Source organism: Python bivittatus, unplaced genomic scaffold, assembly GCF_059951505.1.
Source record: "Python bivittatus isolate LINGU-HERP-01145 unplaced genomic scaffold, Pbiv_v1 ctg000330_np1212, whole genome shotgun sequence".
Classification (NCBI taxonomy): Eukaryota; Metazoa; Chordata; class Lepidosauria; order Squamata; family Pythonidae; genus Python; species Python bivittatus.
In genome coordinates, this window is record NW_028277058.1 from 21,272,252 (window position 1) to 21,292,930 (window position 20,679).

At 37.3% G+C, this 20,679-nt stretch overlaps 1 protein-coding gene across 1 annotated transcript; it reads right to left on the reverse strand.

Moving 5' to 3' along the window:
- Positions 1-767: 767 nt before the first annotated feature.
- TSPAN8 (tetraspanin 8) lies at positions 768-14,892 on the reverse strand. Its single transcript, XM_015891554.3, has 8 exons — positions 14,694-14,892; positions 11,630-11,692; positions 9,172-9,300; positions 6,553-6,627; positions 6,341-6,448; positions 5,630-5,755; positions 4,050-4,133; positions 768-1,209 (listed from the first exon to the last, which is right to left on the reverse strand). Exons 1-8 carry the CDS (start codon positions 14,751-14,753, stop codon positions 1,156-1,158), a joined length of 699 nt encoding a protein of 232 aa, XP_015747040.1. The 5' UTR covers positions 14,754-14,892; the 3' UTR covers positions 768-1,155.
- Between the last annotated feature and the right edge of the window lie 5,787 nt (positions 14,893-20,679).

Here is a 20,679-nt window from a genome sequence, read left to right on the forward strand (position 1 = left end):
TCCATACACAATAAGGATGAAAGTGTAAATAGGATAAAAGCACAGATGAAAGAGTGTAGGAATTCTCTTGACTGTCTACATAGCTATAGATATACACAGTATGTATGCATGTATGTGTGTAAATGTACCTATATTTGTACATATGCATATCAGTGCCTCGTTTATTCTGGAAGCTACATGTTATATGTTTATTATGGAAAAGGCAGGTTATCTAGATAAGTTGCAGAACAGTGATGAAATTCTCCTTGTCTCTTAGCAGGAGATTAACAACTACCTCAGCACTGCATAACATACACCATTTAGTAAGCTATTGTTTGCTAGATGGCTAGCCCAGTTTACCCATAAGCTGTGAAATAATGCCAGGAAAGAAGCCATAATCCTATACCTATACCTATACCTCCTTTCTCAAGAGAAATTACCATTTAACTCTAACATGTATGATTATGTTGCAAATAAGGAAAAAAACCCTATAAAGCCCAACTTTATAGAGACTGCCTGTTCTGGCTTTTCAAGAGTTACTGTTAAAAGCTTGCTTGCACCTCTCAGGCCAGCCTCTAGTGATACAGATAATCTGGCTCCATTGGATTGATTGGACAGATTGATCGATCAATTTGTTCAAAGAGCAGGCAAGTTTCACAGCATTTCAGCAATGTTAAAAGGTGAAACATGTATATATGTCTCTGCATGCAGAGTTGGGAAGCAAGAATTTTACTTGTATATGCTTGTGTGTATGGGGTCACATATATAAAACTATAAACTTCATTAGCTGAAATGGTGAAGTAGGCATCAGCTTTAATTCAGAAAACAGTTATAGTTACCAGATAAGTGGAAAACAATATGTTGGGTTAGCATAATATGGAGCAAGTGCTTTTTGAAGGGTCATCTTCAGATCGGTTACAAATTGCCACCCTCCAAAACACAAATTGTATGTGATGCATTTTTTAAAAAAAATCCAGCTACAGATCATTAATTTCCCTAATTTTAAACAGATTTGTAACTCATAACTCATGAAGTATCTTTTTCCATCAGTGCTTCTGCTGTTATCATCACAACTACTTCTGTCATTTATTGGTGGATGCCAAACCAAATACCGATTCCTCAATCTACAAAGCTTTCTCATTTGGCTGATGACATATTTCTGACACTTCCATGGTTTCATTTTCTCTGGATCTGGCAGTAAAGGCTCATTGAAAACACCAGACCAATAATCTGAAAAAGAAAAAAGAAAGATGTTTATGGTATTGTTTGGCAGCTTCGGATTCCCCACATAACAGTTCAGTCCAGAGCAAGAACATTTTGTTTGCAAACTTCTTGGATTTATGTACTAATGAAATCTGCTGTTTAAAGATTGCTTCCAACACCATTTTTAGAGGTATGGTTCTCAGATAGTGGGATTTTAATGAAACCCATGTATACCACAGTGTGGGAAACTTAAATTTATCCTGAAAGATGGATGGCTTTAACGGGTGAAGACAAGTTGTGAGATTCTTACTGCTGCTCTGTATTGCAATACTTGTGGGAGAAAGATCAGATTTCTTGAGAGATGAAAAGATTTTTCATACTGCTTCCTGTCAACATTAGAATTCTTAGTTTGAAAACTTTGTATTGGAAAGCCTTAATCATAAAGATACGAGTTATTTTCATTTTTATAATAAATTACAGCAAAAACAACAGTCTTGTGTAAAGATTAACTAATGTATTCTTGCATAAATTTTCATCAAATACTATTTACTACATCAAACACATGGAGTATAAGCCCATGAAAGGAAAAGGAAAGGTTTTTTGTAAATAGTTTGTCTTGAAGGTGCTACAAGATTCTTTGTAATTTGAATTCTTGTGCAGCTGTTATAAATGTGGGGATTTGTTGCTCTGGATAACTGGTCACTTCACTTTAACAAAATATTAATAACAAATTAAGCTAGAAATTGGAGCACATTCATATATGTTTTGTTTTAAGTAAAACTGAAACTGACTACCAAATGGAACTTTTTCACTGAAGCTTTAAAATCATCAATTTTAAAGCTATCCAGTGTGCATGAAGAGCTAAAAAAAATCAGAACTCTAGATTTGAACAAAAAATAATATTTTGAAAATACCTGCATCAGACAGATATATTTCTGTGCACAAATCATCTCTGACTACAGATTTATAATTGATAGTTGAAGCAAACAGTGGACAAAAAGGCTGCAGAAAAAGAGGTAGCTATTATGGCAAGGCTGTTTGCTTCACTGTTCCACAGATACAGGTAACTGGAATTTGCTCTAAAATAGCTAGTTATAGGACAGTGTGGCTAGTATACATCAGCTGTAGGAGAGGTAAGCAACCTGTGTCCCAGGACCACATGCAGCTTTGAGCCTCTGTTCTCCAGCCTTCAGTGCCTTGTTTAACTACTACAGTTGAAAACAATTTCTTATTATTTTGAGACAGAAAACATGAAATCTCTAGTGAAAGCCCTATAATAGCAGAGAGTAAAACAAAAACAAAGAGTTCACACAAGCCAAAGAGACAGAGAAAAATAACAGCCTCCCTCAGTATAAATTCTTGCCTCATGCAATGAAGGCTTTACCCTTCCAGAAGAGTGAGCTGTAGCAATAAGTTGCCAAATGTCCACAAAGGGAAGCTTAGAGCTCCAAGCAACTGTCATCTACAGAGCTCACTATTAACTGTTAACCAGCTGCATATGTTACACCTTTTGCTGGAAATTGTGTTACCAGAAACTAACTAAGAATCTATCTGGAAAAGCAAATAAAGCTAAATTAGGTAGTTTCCTTTTCCATTAAAAAAAAACTTTAGATATCACTACTGTGATATGTATTCCCTGGAGACACACTCCACAGGCCAGGAGGTTCAGTCTGCACGTATTAGTTTCTGTTCCTTGTAGTTAGATTCAAGGTAGGGTTGAGGAAAAAACAAGCAGGTTGAAGCTGTGAGTGGCTGCACATGAACTCATAAGAGACTATTAAGTTTCTGAGATAAAACTGAAGGATGTATTATAAGTAGCACAACAACTATACAGTAGATACTACTATTACTGCAATTCTCTTCTTGTCCTCTTGCAGATAGCATTTCCATTGCTCCTATCCTTCAGGTCTTCAGATTCTCATTTCCTATAACCATGTCATTTGTTTTTTTCTGTGGAGATTTATAGCCTGGTCATTCTGTGAGGGCCTGAAAGAAGCTTCTGATGTGACATGGAGCATCTTCTTACTGCCTTGTTGCTAGTTATGACTCTCATCCATTTAGCTTGCTTCTTTATTTGGTTCTCTTCCTTTGTGAATAGTTGTTTCCTCTATCAATATCTGTTACAGCCCTGTTGTTTTATCCAAGGAATACTCATCCTCTCTTTTTATGTGATTACTCACTCATCCAATCTGCTTGTTTTTTCCTATCCACTCAGAGGGAAAATGCTTAGGGATATCTCCCTTGAACTCTTCCTCCAAATTTCTATTATTTCATTTGGTGATTCACTCCACTATCTGCTTTATATCTTATTTACAATTTCTGTATCAGCCTCTGCTTACTCAACAGGAAGTCTATCAGGACACACAGCTTGTTTTATTTCCTTGTTTCTTCTTTCTGTTGAACTCCACTGTTAAGGAGGGTGACTTAAAAGTCCAGCAGGATCCCACTCATAGCCTCTAATGAGCAGGTCTTTGTTCAGGTCACATCTCAACTATTTTTCATATACTTCACAAACAGTATTTTCCAACTTACCTGGATAAGAAATAGGAGTATGCAACAGAAGTGGTTCCACTTATTCAGTGGGCCTGATCTTTCATGTCTACCTTTGCCTTAACCCCATCTCCTCAAAAAGGTTGGCAGGGCTTTTGAATCTAAAAAATGGGAAGGTAGCAGCACTACCAGCAGCAGCCCATTTCCCATTTTCACCCAGAAGTATTCTTCATCAAGTCACTGTCAGTACTGTTGAGGTAAACTCATGCATCTCCATTTAGTGGGTGACTTTGATCAGCCACAATCATTCAGTTTAGTGTACTACTGATAGATTGCTTGCGATATGATAGCCAGTTGAAATAAGACTTTATTTGTACCTCAATAAATGCCAGTCCAAATGCTATCCCCATAACTATGACCATATTGTTCTTTAAGATTTCCATAATCACAGTTGAACAACTCTGAAAGATAAGGCAAAGACAAAAATGATAGAAGTCATATGAATATTAGTCTAACTTCTTCCTCAATTCTTTTCAATGTGATCATTTTCATAAGCCTCCATCAATGCATCAGATATTAGATAGTAGATTGTACATCTTTATATAAAGGAAGACTTTGGTGTAATTATAGTTAGTCTGGAATATAAAAGAGCAACGCATAGGTAAAAAAATTATTTGGAAGAAATGCTTTGGATATTACACAAGGGTGAGCACAACATCTCTCTGTTATTCATTAAAGTAACCCAACTTTCACCATGCCTTGATCTGAGCCTGAAGAAAAGAAGTGTCACTGTGTTTAGGAATCCACTCACTAAAGCATTAATTAATTAATTAATTAATTCATTTTATGTGGCTGCCCACTTGCCAAGTGACTCTGATGGCTAACATTAAAAACATTTTTAAAAACCACCAGTTGTTTAAAATGCTATATATAAACATATATTATTCTGGAATCAGTAACTCACATAACACATACTACATGTACTAAAGGTTCACATAATATCCTGGCCCAGTGCTTGAAGGAAGGATCTTAAAATATAAATACCCATTTTGGTATAATGCAGTAGTGGTTAAAGCCACTGAGCTAGAAACAGGGAGTCTGTGAGTTCTAGTTCTGCTTTAGGCACAAAGCCATCTGGGTGACCTTGGGCCAGTCACCCTCTTTCAGCCCTTGGAAGGAGGCAATGGCAAACCACTTCTGAAAACTTTGCCAAGAAAACTTCAGGGACTTGTCCAGGCACTTGCCAGAATCAAGACTGACTTGAAGGCATGAGAAACAAACAAACAAACAAAAAACACAGTAACAGACCTGCAAGGTTTTCATTAGCTTTCCCCTAACCTGGTGTTTGGGGGACGCGGTGGCACAGCGGCTTAATGACGCTGAAAGTTGCCGGCCATAAATAGTCTACGCTTCAGCGGTTCGAGTCCAGCCTTCGCGTTAACAGGGTGAGCTCCTGTTTCCTCCCCAGTTCCTGTCAACCCAACAGTTCGAAAACTCACGTGAGTAGATAAATGGGGACTCTCACTCCGGTGGGAGGAAAAATGCTGGCAGCGCCTTGCAAAAGGAGTTGGGAGCAGTTGCCGGTAAGTGTGAAACTGCGCTCGCCTGAAAAGGGCGCGAACCAATGGAAACCCCGCCTCCTGCGCTCGCCAGCTGGGCTCTGCTCTAGGAAGGAGGCACTGGCAAACCACTTCCGAAACACCTTGCCTTGAAAACTGCAAGGACTCGTCCAAGCAGTCACTGCAGAGTCGGTAACGACTGAGCGCAGATTAAAAAAAACAAACCTGGTGCTTCCTGGGTGAAGAATAGAGCAGAAGTATAAACATCCAATCAATACCTGATCATCATCCTGCACTATTGTTCCCTAGAATGATTCCATGATATATGATTCTGGAGGTCAGAAATGACCACTAATCCCAGTAATCATTGATGTATCCACAGAAAACATTTTTCTCACCTTTTTATACCAAATTCCTTCACAGACACTTGTAGCTAACTCTTCCTTTTCACATTCACAGCCATTGTAAAGAGCACGGTTTTTCCCCCAATCTGAATGTCCATTAAGCACACCGCAACATTTGTTCTACAAGAAAAACAATAATGAAGAAGAGTTTAGTGAAGCTCAGTGAAGAAAGATAGCTTATCAAAGAGTAAAAATGTGTTCGCCAACATTGCCAGAATATGGATCTTCTCAATGCTTTTATTTGAAAATAAAACCAAAAATACCGTGAAGAGAGATGTATGAGGTAAAAAAATACAGAAATGAGAAAAATCAGCAATACTGTAATGAAAACATCCAACCTGAATGGCTCTTTGTAACATTATTACAATTAAATGATATTCAAAAGAAGAGTCAATGTGAGGGGAAAAAAATTCTTGACGCTACATTTAGATAGAAATTCTAAAGAAAAACAATTGTCCTGGAACAGTAAACATCAGTTTAATATACTATGTGTGATATAAGGGTTAGGGTTAAACATATGAGTAATGTTACTAGAATTCAGATATTTTGGTACAGATTATTTGTACCCCGTTGTAGGCTGATCTGTATTTGGTTTTCTGAAATTAGGGAATTGGAGGTGAGAATGGTTTTCAAACATAGTTTAATTCTGAAATGTTGGAACAATTGGAATAAAAATAATAGTAAATATTAATAAACTTAATTTGCCTTTATCTCAAATTTGTGAAAGCCTTCCAGAAAATCCTTATCACTGCTTGAAGCACTTTGCAATAAGGCAATTTCCTTCTGGAGAGTCTGGTTTAAGCTGCTTTCAATCTGCAAATGAACAGACAATACAATTATTTTATACAGATCATATAGGTAATCAGCATATATAATGTAATCACTATATAACCTAATAAGATTGAAGAATGGAATACCTGAGATTTATATATTCCTCCCAAAATGCCGGCTACGATTTGAAGAAGCAGAATCATCAGTAGTCCAATGAAAAACTGGTGGGAGGAAACAGAAAAATTAATCATCTGAGCTCCAGAGGAGTGTATTTACCTATTGCTTATCATTGTAAATGTTCTGAAGTGGTTTACAATATTATAAAACAGTGTTACAAAATGGGGGGAAAACCCCAATCCATTGAAAAGACACCTATAAGGAAAGGCTGATAGATTTTTGAGATCCAAATGTGAGTACTGGCAAAGCAAGACAGGTTTTCCTCTTTAATGTTCGAAAGTTGTACACAAGAGGTATTTTAAGAGGATACAACTTCTTATGTAAGACAGGAAAACTGTAATGGGCTGAAATTAACTTTCTGTATGTACTATAACTGTACATAATTCAGCTGCATTTTCTCTAGACAATAATTGTTACAAGGCAGGGGTCACGGGAATGACACATTGTTTTCCGTTCATTAGAATAATGAATTGCTTCCTTCTAGTGGTATATGCTTGCCTATATTATAACTATAGTGTGTCTGCATAATTGGTCGAAGTAGATCATGTGTATTTTAATACATATTGCAACACTTAATGGATTAGTCCCAGACTTTGTCATACTTAGGTTAAATACCTGAAATTAAATGCCCTTAAGTAAGCTCGGAAAAACTGAAGATCCACTGATTTCAATAGGTTTAACTAAGACAGCTTTAAGACACCATGATTTTGATATTAGCTTCGTCTGAGCTAATAGAGAGATCATTGTTGAGGAAGCATGATGGACAATGTTGGGTTAAAATAATGGAGCCTCACAAAAGTCAAACTTCCATTTTACAAGACAGTATGAAAACAATTCATTAAAACCAGAGTTGAAGTAGAAAGGAATATTGAAGAGAGGAGACAAGAGGAGAGGAAAGGATTTTAATTTTATAGCTGGTTTAGCTACTGAAAACTTCTTAAAGAGATTTGTGAAGTTCTCCTCTGTTTTAGTATTTACAAACCTGCCATTATCACAGCACACCCGCCAAAATAAATATAGCCACTGATTCTGAACTTGCTTTCAAGTTTGCTCTATCAAGTACTGATTAGACCTGTCCAGGTGATGAATTGTGCAGAAACATGGAGGGTGGGCAAGCTTCTGACTGTGCAAAGGTACAGAGCCTGATGAACTCTGAGACTGTCTACAAACTGCCCAGTTACTTAGATGGCAGCAGAACAAGCACTTCAGAAGATGCCCACCGTGCCAAAGTCTGGCTAGCAGGTTTTGGAAAAGAGCCTCCTCTGTGGCTCCCAGGCTATGGAATGTGCTTCTACGAAGGTGTGTTTATTTAGGAAAATGGTAAAAGCATATTTTGCCAAACTTATTCATTATTTTAATTATTGGTTTTAATTGTAATTGCAGAGCTTTTAATACTTTGTATTTTGTACTGTTATAATCACTTGGAATGTTGGAATAAATGAAAAGGTGGCATATAAATTCTATAGTGAAAATAACACAGCATTACATAAATTACTATGTGGTGAGGAAATCAAGGATATAGTCACTAGTTCTGACCCATATTTCTGGGCCGCAAAAGTCCCACATTAGCAGATTACACAGATTACGTATGTTGTAGGTCTATTTTAGATATTTGGAGGATAGTGACTGCACTTAAAGGAACATGGGTAGTAAACAGAGCTACCCTTATAGATCCCATGCAAATGCAGCTCCTTCTCAGTTGTCCTATATCTTTTCTGAAGAACTGGGGAAACTGAGATCAGACAATGCCATCTTGTAAGCATTCCAGGTTGCAAACCCATGTCTTTCAGTTCCCCACCTTCCCGAAATGAGAAAAACACTGAGTGTCAAGACTGCCACAGTTCAACTTCACTCAAAAGCAACTTAAGGAGAACTAGGAAAATGATCTGGCACCTTACACATGTCCTTTATCTCTGCATTATGGCATAGAACTTGCCATTTTTGAGGAACTACTGGAATAGTATTATGATGCAGCAGATACTGCATTCTGAAGCACATGAAGAAATCAGCATCCTTTCTTTATTCTGAAGGACAGCCCTACGTAAATAGTGAATCAAATTAGGAATCAGAATATTCCAAAAATGGCTGCATTGAAGGGAAGCAGTTGTGACAAACATTCAGACAGCAGCAGCCATTTTGTTATTGTTCTGAAAGTTATTTGGTTCAGGTTCCTTTGTTGCCTTCTTCAAATGTAGGTGCTCCTCATGTATCAAAGTTCACAATAGCCAATATTAGAGTTCCTGCCTAGTTTGCAGCCAATATTTATGGACTTTGGCTTAGGAAAAAAACCAGGTATCATTGTTATCTTTCATTTGTAATTCACATTTTCTCACAATCTCCTTAATCTCACATCTTCCCACACAGACAATGGTAAGGAGTCCAATACAGTGTAGTACATAATCTCTTTTCAGTGGCAGTCCAAGACACGCCCTGCCTCCTTCTGCTTGGGAAACTTTCATAAATCCCAGATAAACCTTGCACTGAAAATCACTTATAGTCCAACCAAGTAGATCAAGCGTGGTTTCCCCATTCAGAATATTGCTTTGAAAATATTGGCAAAGAAAATGTTACAAAAATTGAAACTCTACCAGGAGGAGCATGCACTGGCTTTCCTTCATGGCACCACAGCAACCTAGAAAACCAAGCACCATGATGACAGCGCCCACAGCAATGAGAAGGTTAACAGCAGAAAACAAAGTGGGGTCTATCTCAAGTTCCTGTAAAGAGAGAAGTACAAAGTTTCAGATGAAATCAGTGAAATAATCAAGGAGGCTAATGTTAGTCTAAAAAGGAAAGTAGGAGGAAACATACAGCTCTCTCTATGAGTCAAGTATAAGTCATGTTATCAGCAAGCTACTTTGCCCTAACACAATGCCCTGAGTCATGGCATTTCATTCTGATCGTGCAGCCCCCAAGGACATTGCTCTAGTGCTGGAACTCCAGAGAAGGCAGCAGCATACTTAGGTATGGGTGAAGAGGAAGGAGAAGTGGAAACAGGTTTGCCTGGTTTTGAGACAGTACTGCAGATTATAAATTCCCAGATTGGAACAGAATGATTAGTATTTATGTATATCATCCATATCCTGCATTTTCAGTGTCAGTTTGTTTCCTGGATGGCAAACTCATATATTAATGAAAAGCTAATAAAAATAAGTAACTATACACAAAATAATGAAGAAAAGCAAACTAAACTCAAATCAACAGTAAAAGTAAAAAACAACAACACTCAAACTAATTGTTGTTAACAGCTTGAATAAACCATAACACTTTTTGCCTGATGTCTGTATGACAGGATTAAAGGTGCACACAGGTATTCCTAGGATTGATTGATTGATTGATTGTGTACCACCAAGTCATTTTTGACTCCAGTGACCTGAAAGAAGATTAGAGATAGATCATCATGGAGAAAATCTATCTATATGGTCACTAGGAGTTGAAAATTCCTAAGAAGGGCATTTCAATGTGAGGAACCAACTAAAAAGGTCCTTTTTCCAGTTATCTCCAGGAGATAAAGCATTTGTTGACCCATTTGTAATCCAAACAAAAATGGATAAAATAACAGCAAGCACCCATAGAAATGCCTACAGAGTCTCTCTCTCTCTCTCTCTCTCTCTCTCTCTCTCTCTCACACACACACACACACACACACACACTAATGTTAGAAAACTAAGGTGAGAGAAAAATACGGTACCAGTATTCTGCTGGTATAAAGTTGCAACAGTTGCCCATGCCTTCATAGAATTTGGATGGAAATGAATTTGTATAGCTGATATTGATATTATAAACTGTTTCACAATCTTTTCATGAGGTTTTAAGTGGTAATTATTTGTATCTTGTTCCTGATCACACGTGTAAAATGTCTCAAGGATACTTTTCCTGTCTTCAGTCAACAGAGTGTAAGTTCCTATCTAGAATATTTAATTTAAACTGGCAACTATATACTTTCTTAACTGAGAATAAGATCTAGGAATAAACTGGGGGTAAGGGGAAGATAGTCAAGATAAGACTCACACCATAAGTTATAGCAGAGTTTGTCACCACCTGGGATTGCTTGGGATCAAGGTTTGCTAATTCTCAGATGCTTTGTTCCAAGTAAAAATTCTTATATTTTAAAAATTAAAATGAGGAAATCTCTTTCATTTCTGAGTGAGGTTATTGTGAGGCCAACCTGCTTTTACAGAACACTCTAGCTACAAATAGAGATGTAACCAATACACCACTCTGTCTAAGGTCCTAAGAGAAGATTCCCTTCCTAAGGGAAAATTCTTACCTAATCCCTTTTGTAGGGAGAAGGATTTTGGCTTCTTAAAACCCCAGCCAGAAATCTGGGTACCAGGGAAAGAAAAAAAGAGCTAAAATGTTATTTCTCCTATGCCTCTGGTTTAAGGCTGTAATAGTAAGAATCTGGAAAAATCCAGGAGGAGAATGCAACAATCACTTGCTGGAACAATCCATTGTCCCTAAGATAAAGGGGAATATTTAGCCAGGAATGAGCGTTTAGACTTTTGATTTACTTTGGTGTGTGTGATACTGAACTCTTTATTGTTTATTGTTTATTTTTCCCTATGTAAACTCAGTGAATGTGTGACTTCAGTAATAGACCAGTAACATCTTTTGGTCTGTTCAGAGTGTTAATTTTTAATTTTCATAATTTTCCCTTTAGGGGCTTTTAAAAATTGCCTTCTGTATCTTGAGAAGCTCTATATTTTTCCCTTCTTGCCACTGCATATTTTAAATATGACTACTTAAAACAACAAAAGGAAATTTTACATTATTGTTTCCCTTTTAAATGAAGTAATTCCATTTATTACTTGTGAAATTGACCTCATCTTCCAAAGGGGCATGGGCGGGGTGGGGTGGGGGACTGATTTCCCTAATCACATGCTTACAGGCCCAAGAAGACTACTATAGAATTTATTTCATTGTTATCCACTTTATTTTTCTGTGACTTGCCAGGAAGGGTGCAGACTGTAATATATGTTGACACCAACAATGATTATTGCTACTATTATTGCTACTACAGTAATAAGGCAAAAGCACACTTACGTTCTGAGCATCTTTGCTGACACGCATCCATATAGAGACTGCCAGAATAATAGATCCACATATCTAGATAAGGGGCAAAAAGAAAAAAAAGAAAAAAATCAATATCCTGAAAAACAAAATTAAGCTACTACTTGATGCAGATGCCTGAAAAATTATTTGCATCTTTATTTATCCTATCTTCATATATATTAACAGTCACAAATACCATATACAAACTGATCCTATGAACCAAGGAAAGCTTATTTCCCCAGTTCTGTCTTGGATAAAATGCCCATTTCTCACTTAGAATATAATTTTGTTTTTGAGAAAATTGCTAGGACACATGGGATACACATAAAACGATCATGCCGCCATCTCTTTTTATCATGCCTTGTGGACACCCCTGTTAATCTTTTTGTTTTTAGTTTCGTTTTTATCTTCATATTGTGTTGGATTTTTTTTAAAAAAGTATATTTTTAAACTTTGGAGAAAGGGCCAGAGTTTCCCCCTTTTGGTGATGACCTGAGCCATTCCCCAGCTCTAAGAAAACTGAAAGGAAAACAAACACAAACAAACAAACATAGTACAGCTCCTGGCTGCAGAAAGGAAGGCCATCCCCAACATATAGCTTATAGTATGGGCAGGCAACCTTTGCCTCTCAATGCACACCTGCTGCACAAACTTACTTGGACAGTGTCTACCACCTGCTTCAGTTCCTCTTTCTGCTGGCAGTGGGCCCCAACTGCACTCCAAAGAAAACCATTTTGCTCATCTCTGCTTTAAAGCTCCGTTAAAAAAATGTATCACCTTTATTCTATTCATACTAATCAATGTACAGTATTCAATTTCTTGTACTCTGAGATTAAAATGGCTAAAGACATTATTTTTTCCATGGCACAATGTACAGGGAGGTCAAGGATAGATTTCTATGAGTTAGCTAGATTAATCAACATTCAGGTCAACCAGACATCCTCAATACTTTGATTACGTGAATGATAAATTGATACCATCTATCATATTCCATTATAATTAAGTACACTATGATTGTTTCCTTATCCCATGGAAGGAAAGCAGTGACTGTCTTTATTTGAAATACTAGGAACCTGTCCAGCAACTATACAGAATGGTGGTGTTTCTTTTTGTATGGCAAATGTCACAAGGGTTTAGGAGGATAAGGTAAGGACTAATTTCTCTGAGAATTAATGCTACTGAGTAGATCACAATTGATTCCAGGTTTTCTTGGAACTTGGTCAAGTAAAGTTGGGTGGGTGACAGTAATTTCCTCCATGTAGCCAAAGATGGATTGATAGACATTTTGCTAATAATCTGTGAATGGAATATGATCCCTGAGTATCAGTGGGATATTTCAAATTTTGAGGAAGTGTCATGGCTGCCATAAGGAAATAGCCAATCACAAAATGTTTGTTGCAGTGAAAGTGAGCAATCCTAAAATGTCAGTTTGTCAAGCCAACAACTTATCCAAGAAATTGAATGCTAGGTAAATATGAGGCCTCAGCTCTAAAAAAAAACACCATTCCTTTAAAAAAAAATTTTCCTCTCCTCCTCACATAACCACATTAATAGAACGCTCAAAATATGCTACCCAGAGTCCTTCATTCCTCCTTCAAGATACCAACAACTTTCTTTCATCTCATCTCATATCCTAAAAAGCATATGCAGAGAACCCGTCTCTCCTATTGTCTTACAGCATGGGTGGCAGGCCATGACCATAGGTCATTCCTAGTATTAACACTACTTCTAGGACCTCAGAGGACCGCAGACTTGTAGGGCTAAAATGTTTACCCTGTTTGTGTGTGTGTGTGAGAGAGAAAGAGTGAGAAAGAAAATTATGGGGTGTTAAACAGTGATATTATTATTGTTGTTCACTGTTACTAGGAGGGAACATTGCAGGCATAGGGTGAGGCACCCACTTTTGAATTTTCTAACACAAAATCTCTTGATAAATAAGAGAAAAACCTTGACTTAAAAATCAAGTAGTGACCATACAGGTCACTTCACACCACACAAATTTATCTGAAAATACATGCCTGAAACAATACATATGAATAAGACCAAAATATGTTTGGAAAGTGGTGAATTACAGAGGTGCATCAATGAGAGCCAGATTGGACAGAGAACAATGGCCAATTTATTCTTACTGGAAAATCGAAATAGCTACTGCAAATGAAACTTAAGAACTTAGGTTAAAGTATCCAGATTGATCTGGGTTTATAGCAAACACACGCATCCAGGCATTTTACTGTCCTTTCAAATTCATTACTCAGGAAGACCTTGAAGTTAGAAAGTTTTATTCTTACAAAATTAAAAAAAATAACAGATTTCTACACTGAAAAGAGGTTATTGCAGACAGAGGTTCTGCAATAGTATCTCTTTATCGCAAACACAAATTCTCTGCCAAGTGTTTCAATATAATTAATTATTCATATCAGATAACCTACATTTTTTCACCTTGTAATTCATCTTCATTTAAAGGCTACAAAGTGGGCAAAGTGGGATACAGTGCAGGGTTGTCAGCCTGCTTTTGGAGGGGGCCCTGAGACTGGAGTATGGGAGACCATAATAATATCTGACAGAAAGAGGATGGTTCAGGAATGGTTGGAAAGTAAGCAATGTGTAACTACCCCAGTAATCTCTTGAAATTCAGCATGTGCTCACACTCCCAGTTTGAAACAGGTCATGACTACACTAGGACACAAAGTTTTTAAATTCAATAAATAAATTGGCAGATGTATTTTGCAACAGAACAGTTGTTAAATTATTCCAAAAGGCAGTCAATTTCCAACATTTACACACTTGTAAAATGCATGGTGCTCTTGTCCAGAAAAGCAAGTATTTATATTAAAGGCTTTTCTCCATTTGTCCCAGAGAAGACTCTATTTCCGTACTTAGGCCTTGCTTCTTTTTTCCAGTACTGCAAATAAGCAAGTATTTATCTTCACTGTTGTCCAGAACTGCTATTGGAACAGGTGACTCCAGACTCATAAAATATCACATTTTAAAGCTAAACAGTATTTCATTGTTTATTTTGGTTCAAGCAATATTCATTTTGAAAACTCAGACTTACCCAAAATAAAAAGTTGAAGATGAACATGGAGTATTTCATACATGAGCTCACACCTGCCATCTTTTCTTAATCCAGTAAGAAGGATTTTCAAATGGAAGGAAAATGGATCCCCTGAAATCGTTCTATTGCAGACTCAGGAAGAAGTTCTTAGCCGCTTTCTGTGAGTTGATAATACAAAGGGAAGTTATAAAGGAAAAATACATACTGTTATTCAGATCACATCTCTTGTAGGTAAATATTAACTGCGAGCCAACTGGCGCTATCTCTGACTATTCATGTTTTTTCACTTTACACAATTAACATACTTTATAGCCTTATTACAATTATTTGTTCAACATTCCTAATGTTTCAAGAGAGTAGTGCTTAAGATAGATGTTAAAGGAATATTTAATTTTAATGTGTTTATTATTTATTTATTTCAGGATCAAACTTCTACCCTGTAGCAATCAAATGTCTCAACAATTTTTGACATTTTTGTCTCGCATATCCTCTACTATTAGTTCAGACATTTAATCAGAAACTTGGAACAGAGAATACGCCACAACCAAGGAAGCTAAAAGCAAAAATCTATGATTCTCACTTACTTTCCTGTCCTTATATAAAAGCATTCAGAAGGGAAAATATGTATCCTTTCTGTATTTATAAAAGACTGGCTGAGAACATTTTAGTGCCAGGATACACAATGTCACATACAGGGATGATTCAATTGTTACTTTGCGCTGGCAACAGGCTAAGATTTTCCACCATTTTTGAAGTGAACTGATCTAGGAAACATAAGATGGGTTAAATGATGTACAGGTAATCCTCATTTAGCAACCACAATTAGGACTGGCAACTCAGTTGTTAAGTGAAGTGGTCACTAAATGAAACTGTGACATGCTTATGATCTTACTTTAGCTTTTCCTTTGCTTTACAGATCTGCAAAGGACATAAATGTGAAGATTGGCCGTAAAGCTACTTTTCCATCACCATCGTAACTGCAAATGGTTGCTAAACAAGGCAGTCACTAAACAAGGACTACCTAATTGCAGGTCTATCACTGCATATCTATCTATCCATACAGATCTAGCAGCTTTTTTTTTAAATCCGCACTCAATCGTTACTGATTCTGCGGCGAATGCCTGGACGAGTCCCTGCAGTTTTCAAGGCAAGGTGTTTCGGAAGTGGTTTGCCAGTGCCTCCTTCCTAGAGCAGAGCCCAGCTGGCAAGCGCAGGAGGCAGGGTTCCTGTTGCTTCGCGTCTTTTTCAGGCGTGTACGGCTTCTGTGTTACCGGCAACTGCTCCCATCTCCTTTGCAAGGTGCCGCCAGCATTTTTTTCTCCCACCGGAGTGAGAGTACCCATTTATCTACTCACATGTTTTCGAGCTGCTGGGTTGGCAGGAGCTGGGGAGGAAGCAGGAGCTCGCTCTGCTGCACGGAGCTGGGCTCAAACCACTGAAGTGTCGACTATTTCTGGCTGGCAACTTTCAGCGTCATTAAGCCACTGCGTCCCCTTTAAAAAAAAAAAAAAGCTTTAAAAAGCTTTTACACTTTGCATAATGGAAGAACTGGGCCTAGTTGATGATCTACATGTAAAGCAACATTTAAATTCAGATATAGGAATTATAGTAGCAATGAATCTATCTGGAGGCAGATGAAACAATAAAAGCAAAAATAAAAAGATTGCATAAAATTAAATTGGGGTGGGGGGACCTGGTGACTCACTGGCAGTCTTGATCAAATAAATCTTCCAGATCCTTGAGTATATATCTGCAAACTTATATAAGGTACTATGTCTTTTTCAAACTTCTGCTGTGATGGTCAGAATGAACTGCTTTATTTACTCAAAAATTCTTGCAGACAGCTTGGGAAAATCTGTAGCAGGCTACAGTTCTGCCTTTTCCCACTAAACCAAGGAAACTCAGCTAAATGATTTATCTGCATCTCAACACATTTCATACAAAGACAGAGTTAATTGGTTATTATTGTTGGTCACACAGTCAGCCAGATGTTTAGACTGGACTGGACATTTTTATCCACCTATCAAGTCCTTCCCAAGGACCTGGGATTGGCAAAAGCAGCATTCTGAGAGCAGCTTTACCAGGAAAGCCTTACATCCAATTGTCCGTGGGACAGTGGCCTTCGATCACCACAGTTTGAGAATGCAAGATGAGGCAAGCTTTATTATAGTCAAACCTGGCATTCGACAGCAACAGCTGGATACCAGGGGCTCCAAACTTCTGGTAAACTGCTGTTTGGATTGAGGACACTAGAAGAGGAATTGGCCTCAAATAACCAAACCCCTTTCCCCAAAAGCAGCCCTTCCTCTGTCTCCTACATGTCACTACACTGCATAACTGTGGGTGCACTAAGATACAGAGAAGTGGGGGATGGCTTAATACCCATAACTGTGGAATCTATTGACAATCAGCCCCCTTCCTTACAAGCTTTTCAAAGGCCTAGCTGTTCTGTGATACTGTCTTGTAAGAGAAGTTTTGTTGGGGTGTGGTTGTTTTAAAAGATGTTTTAACTTGCGTTTACACTAGAAGCTTTATTGAGAGGCTTTGTGTCATCTGTAAACATGACACACACACACACAATGTCTATAAAACCACCAATGTAAAACAGATTAGTATATATAACTTTAAAAGCTAAAGCAAATCCTTTCCTGGCATGTCTTTTAAGTCTCTCTCTCTCCACACAAAGCAATCGGGGGGAAGAGACAGATTGTTTTTGCAAGACTTGATTACTTCCAAAGATATTTTGAAATGAGACAGAAGATGGCATAAAATTAAACTGAGGCTGAATGGACTATTTAATGGCTGGATAATGACCTCCATCCTGCACCACAGTTGTTAACTTTTGACTGACATTTCAAAAATAAGGGGATGCTGTAACACTATGGCATTTCTATGTGAGATGAAATGTTAAGTTGCAATATATGTTCTAGGAAGCCAAACCATGATTTAAGCATGCAGATATAATGATACAAGTCCTCATGGATGTAGAACCAGATCAAAAATTACTTAGTTTATCCAGTAGCTGAAAAATATGGGTATCCTCACAGCAAATGCAAGACTGATTCTTAAAATCGATTTCAGTCCAATTCAGATAAAACTAGACATGAAACATGATAGACCAGAGTAGTCAACATGGGTTACCCTAAACAAAAGCCTCATCTTGAATTGCAAGGAAAATATATCTACACAGAGGTAATCAGCATGTTCAAAGTCTATGAACAGCTTTTTGTTCTGTCCTTTCCCACCCACGTGAATTATTTTCCTTTATCGTAGCACAGTCACTAAATACACATAACAAACTGTACTAACCCAGTTTGCTGTTTTTTAAAAATCTAACCTCTCCTGAAAGAGCAGATTAATTTATATCTAGTCTTCCACAATGTTGCAGCAGAACTAAAAGCAACACGTTTCTATATGAATTTCTGTAAAGAGCAATGCGTTTATTTCTGTTTTATCTGTTCTTATATTTTGTTTACTCAAATATTTTTATTTTGCATTTGTTTGTGTTACTTAAACTACCTTAGGAATTTTATACTACATTTGATCGTAACCAAAAGGTGATAATTCTCCCTTGTTAGAGACTCAGAGTTCCAAAGTTAGGGCATGTAATTTGTTGGCTAATGTTTACCCTTATTGACTAATGGACAGTTTTATCCTTAATGGTACACTTTAAGTTGGCATTCCTGGGTAGTTTACTCATTGGGAAGGGGAAACAAGAAATGTTTTAGATTATGTTCTCATTTCATGTAATCTTAATGTTGTCTTGGTAATTAATTACCAAGTAATTAATTTCTTGGTAATTAATAATCATCTAAAAAGTGATAGACTGTGGTACTGCTACTGAGATATTTCATAGATATTTATCCCCAGAAGAATTTGGTTAGCCTATGCTCTCTTCATCAATTTAGATGCCCCCCTAAGGTGCAAAAGCAAATAATTTACCTTATATGTCAGAATTGACAGCTGGACTTCATACTACTGTATCTCTTCTGCAGAAAAAGTTGACAAACTTACACTGCCTATAAGGTTGACAAATTAAGAGTCCCTTGGCAGTTTCTGCTAAAGGCTTTTGAGTCATAAGTGGCAAATAAATGGGAATGTATCGATCAGGTATCCAGTTACAAAAGGGAAGAATCTTCTGGGCAAAGGTTCATGGGGAACACAAGAAAAAGTAAATGATTGTTGCAGAAATTCATCAGCTACAGTACCGCAAAGTTCTAGCCCAACTGCTATACATCTCTCTAGTCCATTCTTATTGTAATTGAATTAAACTGGAAAAGGTGCAATTAGAATTCCTCCAAGCCATGTTTCAATAACTTCAAGTGCCTAACTCAGTACTCTGACTTGAAGTAGGTCTGATCAAGGTTGGAGCCTAAGCTTCATCCTTATTGATCAACTATTGGCTTAAGCTAAATTTCTTTCCAGGGACCTGGTGCTTTTTACCTTAGTAAATAATTATCTGTCCAGTAAGCTTCACATGAATTTTCACCTAATACACCTACCTCCAGAATTTTAAGAAGTTAAAACAAAGCATTGGACAAAGAATTTTTAATTGTGCCCACCAACTGGACTTGGCTAAAGTAACAGATAACATTTATCCTGGTGGATTTTTTAATCTTTTCCAACTGGACAGACATTTACCTATTTAACCACTCTTAGGCAGCATAGGGCATTTATACTAGCTCCCTTTAATGTTTAATGTTTCTAAGCAGACTTAGAAGGCAGATATTGTCATAGTCCTCTGGAGGGCTATACTTTTGACTAATAGACCAGATAATATCTTGTATTATATCTCATTTCTTTTGGCAGATATAGATTCAGCTGTATTTGTGGGCAAATTCTGTGCAATGCTTGTACAGCCAACAAATGATCCTTCTGGATTTGGCTCAGTGATGAGCTATTGGGCCGAGAATTTTATTTGGCATATGCTGATTTCTATTTTGTTATGTTTTCATTTTCTAGTGCTTTCATTTTATGCTGATCAAAGGCTGTACTAAAACATTCTACTTCTTTAGATTTTTTTTTCAAACGTGATGGCATACAAATGAAATACGTACCTTCATGCATTCAAACCCCACCCCTCTTCTCTTATGTTTCATGGTAATCTTTCTGTATTAAAAACTGTTCATACTGATATTGACATTAGAGTTCAGACTGTTTGAACTGGATGATATCGCCAGCAAACAAATGTCTCCCTTCCCTTCATGCACCTTGCAGCAGTCAAAGTCTACTGCCAAACATGAGGAAGTTTCTTCTAGTGTCCATGGTGGGACTTGATTGAATTGGATGTTTCTGGGCCATAAGGACAAAGTAAATAAACCACAATTACACTTTGCTTTATTGACATCCTTGCTATTAGTCATTGCTATTCACTATTCTCCCCTAAAACTGATGACTAAAAAATAAACTGAGCCCTGATACCAAAGAAGCTAATGTTAATACAAGGAAAGGAGGAGTTAATGGCAGGTGCTTGGAACAAAGACTCTCAACCTTTTAATTAGGTCAGATGCTAGATTAATAAAACAAAGGAGTGCACCACTGGATTCTTAAGTGTATTCATTTTAAGACACAGAATGACATTTTGAGATCTGGAATATCTGAAAGACACAGCTTAGGAATACTATCAAAATAATTGCATTTAAACTACAGCTGCAACACCTAATCTACAAAAATCTGTATAACCATTATGTGGTAGCAAAGAGTTTATATTTTCTGTACCTCTTTGCTGGCATATCATGGTTCTCTGGATTTTTTGCAGTGCAGATGTGGTAGCTTTATTTAAGCTACCTTTTGGAATTTGGAGTCTCAGCCACTTCATTTAGTGGTTTCCTGAGCAACTGGTTTTTTGGCATAATCATACAACGTACAGGCATAACCTTATTGCCTGCAACCACACCTTAGCTCTTGATACATGACTGATAAAGGAATGCAGATAGGTACTGTGACAATCGCTCATTCCCAGGTGTGCCATGAAATGAAGTCTTCA

Bases quoted from the DNA above. Each gene is read 5' to 3' on its own strand.
- TSPAN8 (XM_015891554.3), bottom strand. From the start codon at position 14,753: ATGGCAGGTGTGAGCTCATGTATGAAATACTCCATGTTCATCTTCAAC. The intron at 6,628-9,171 runs GTAGAGTTTCAA...TCCTCCCACCAG, and splicing joins GCCAGTGCATGCTCCTCCTG to TTTTTCATTGGACTACTGAT. The intron at 1,210-4,049 runs GTACAAATAAAG...TTTCTTTTTCAG, and splicing joins TTGGACTGGCATTTATTGAG to ATTATTGGTCTGGTGTTTTC.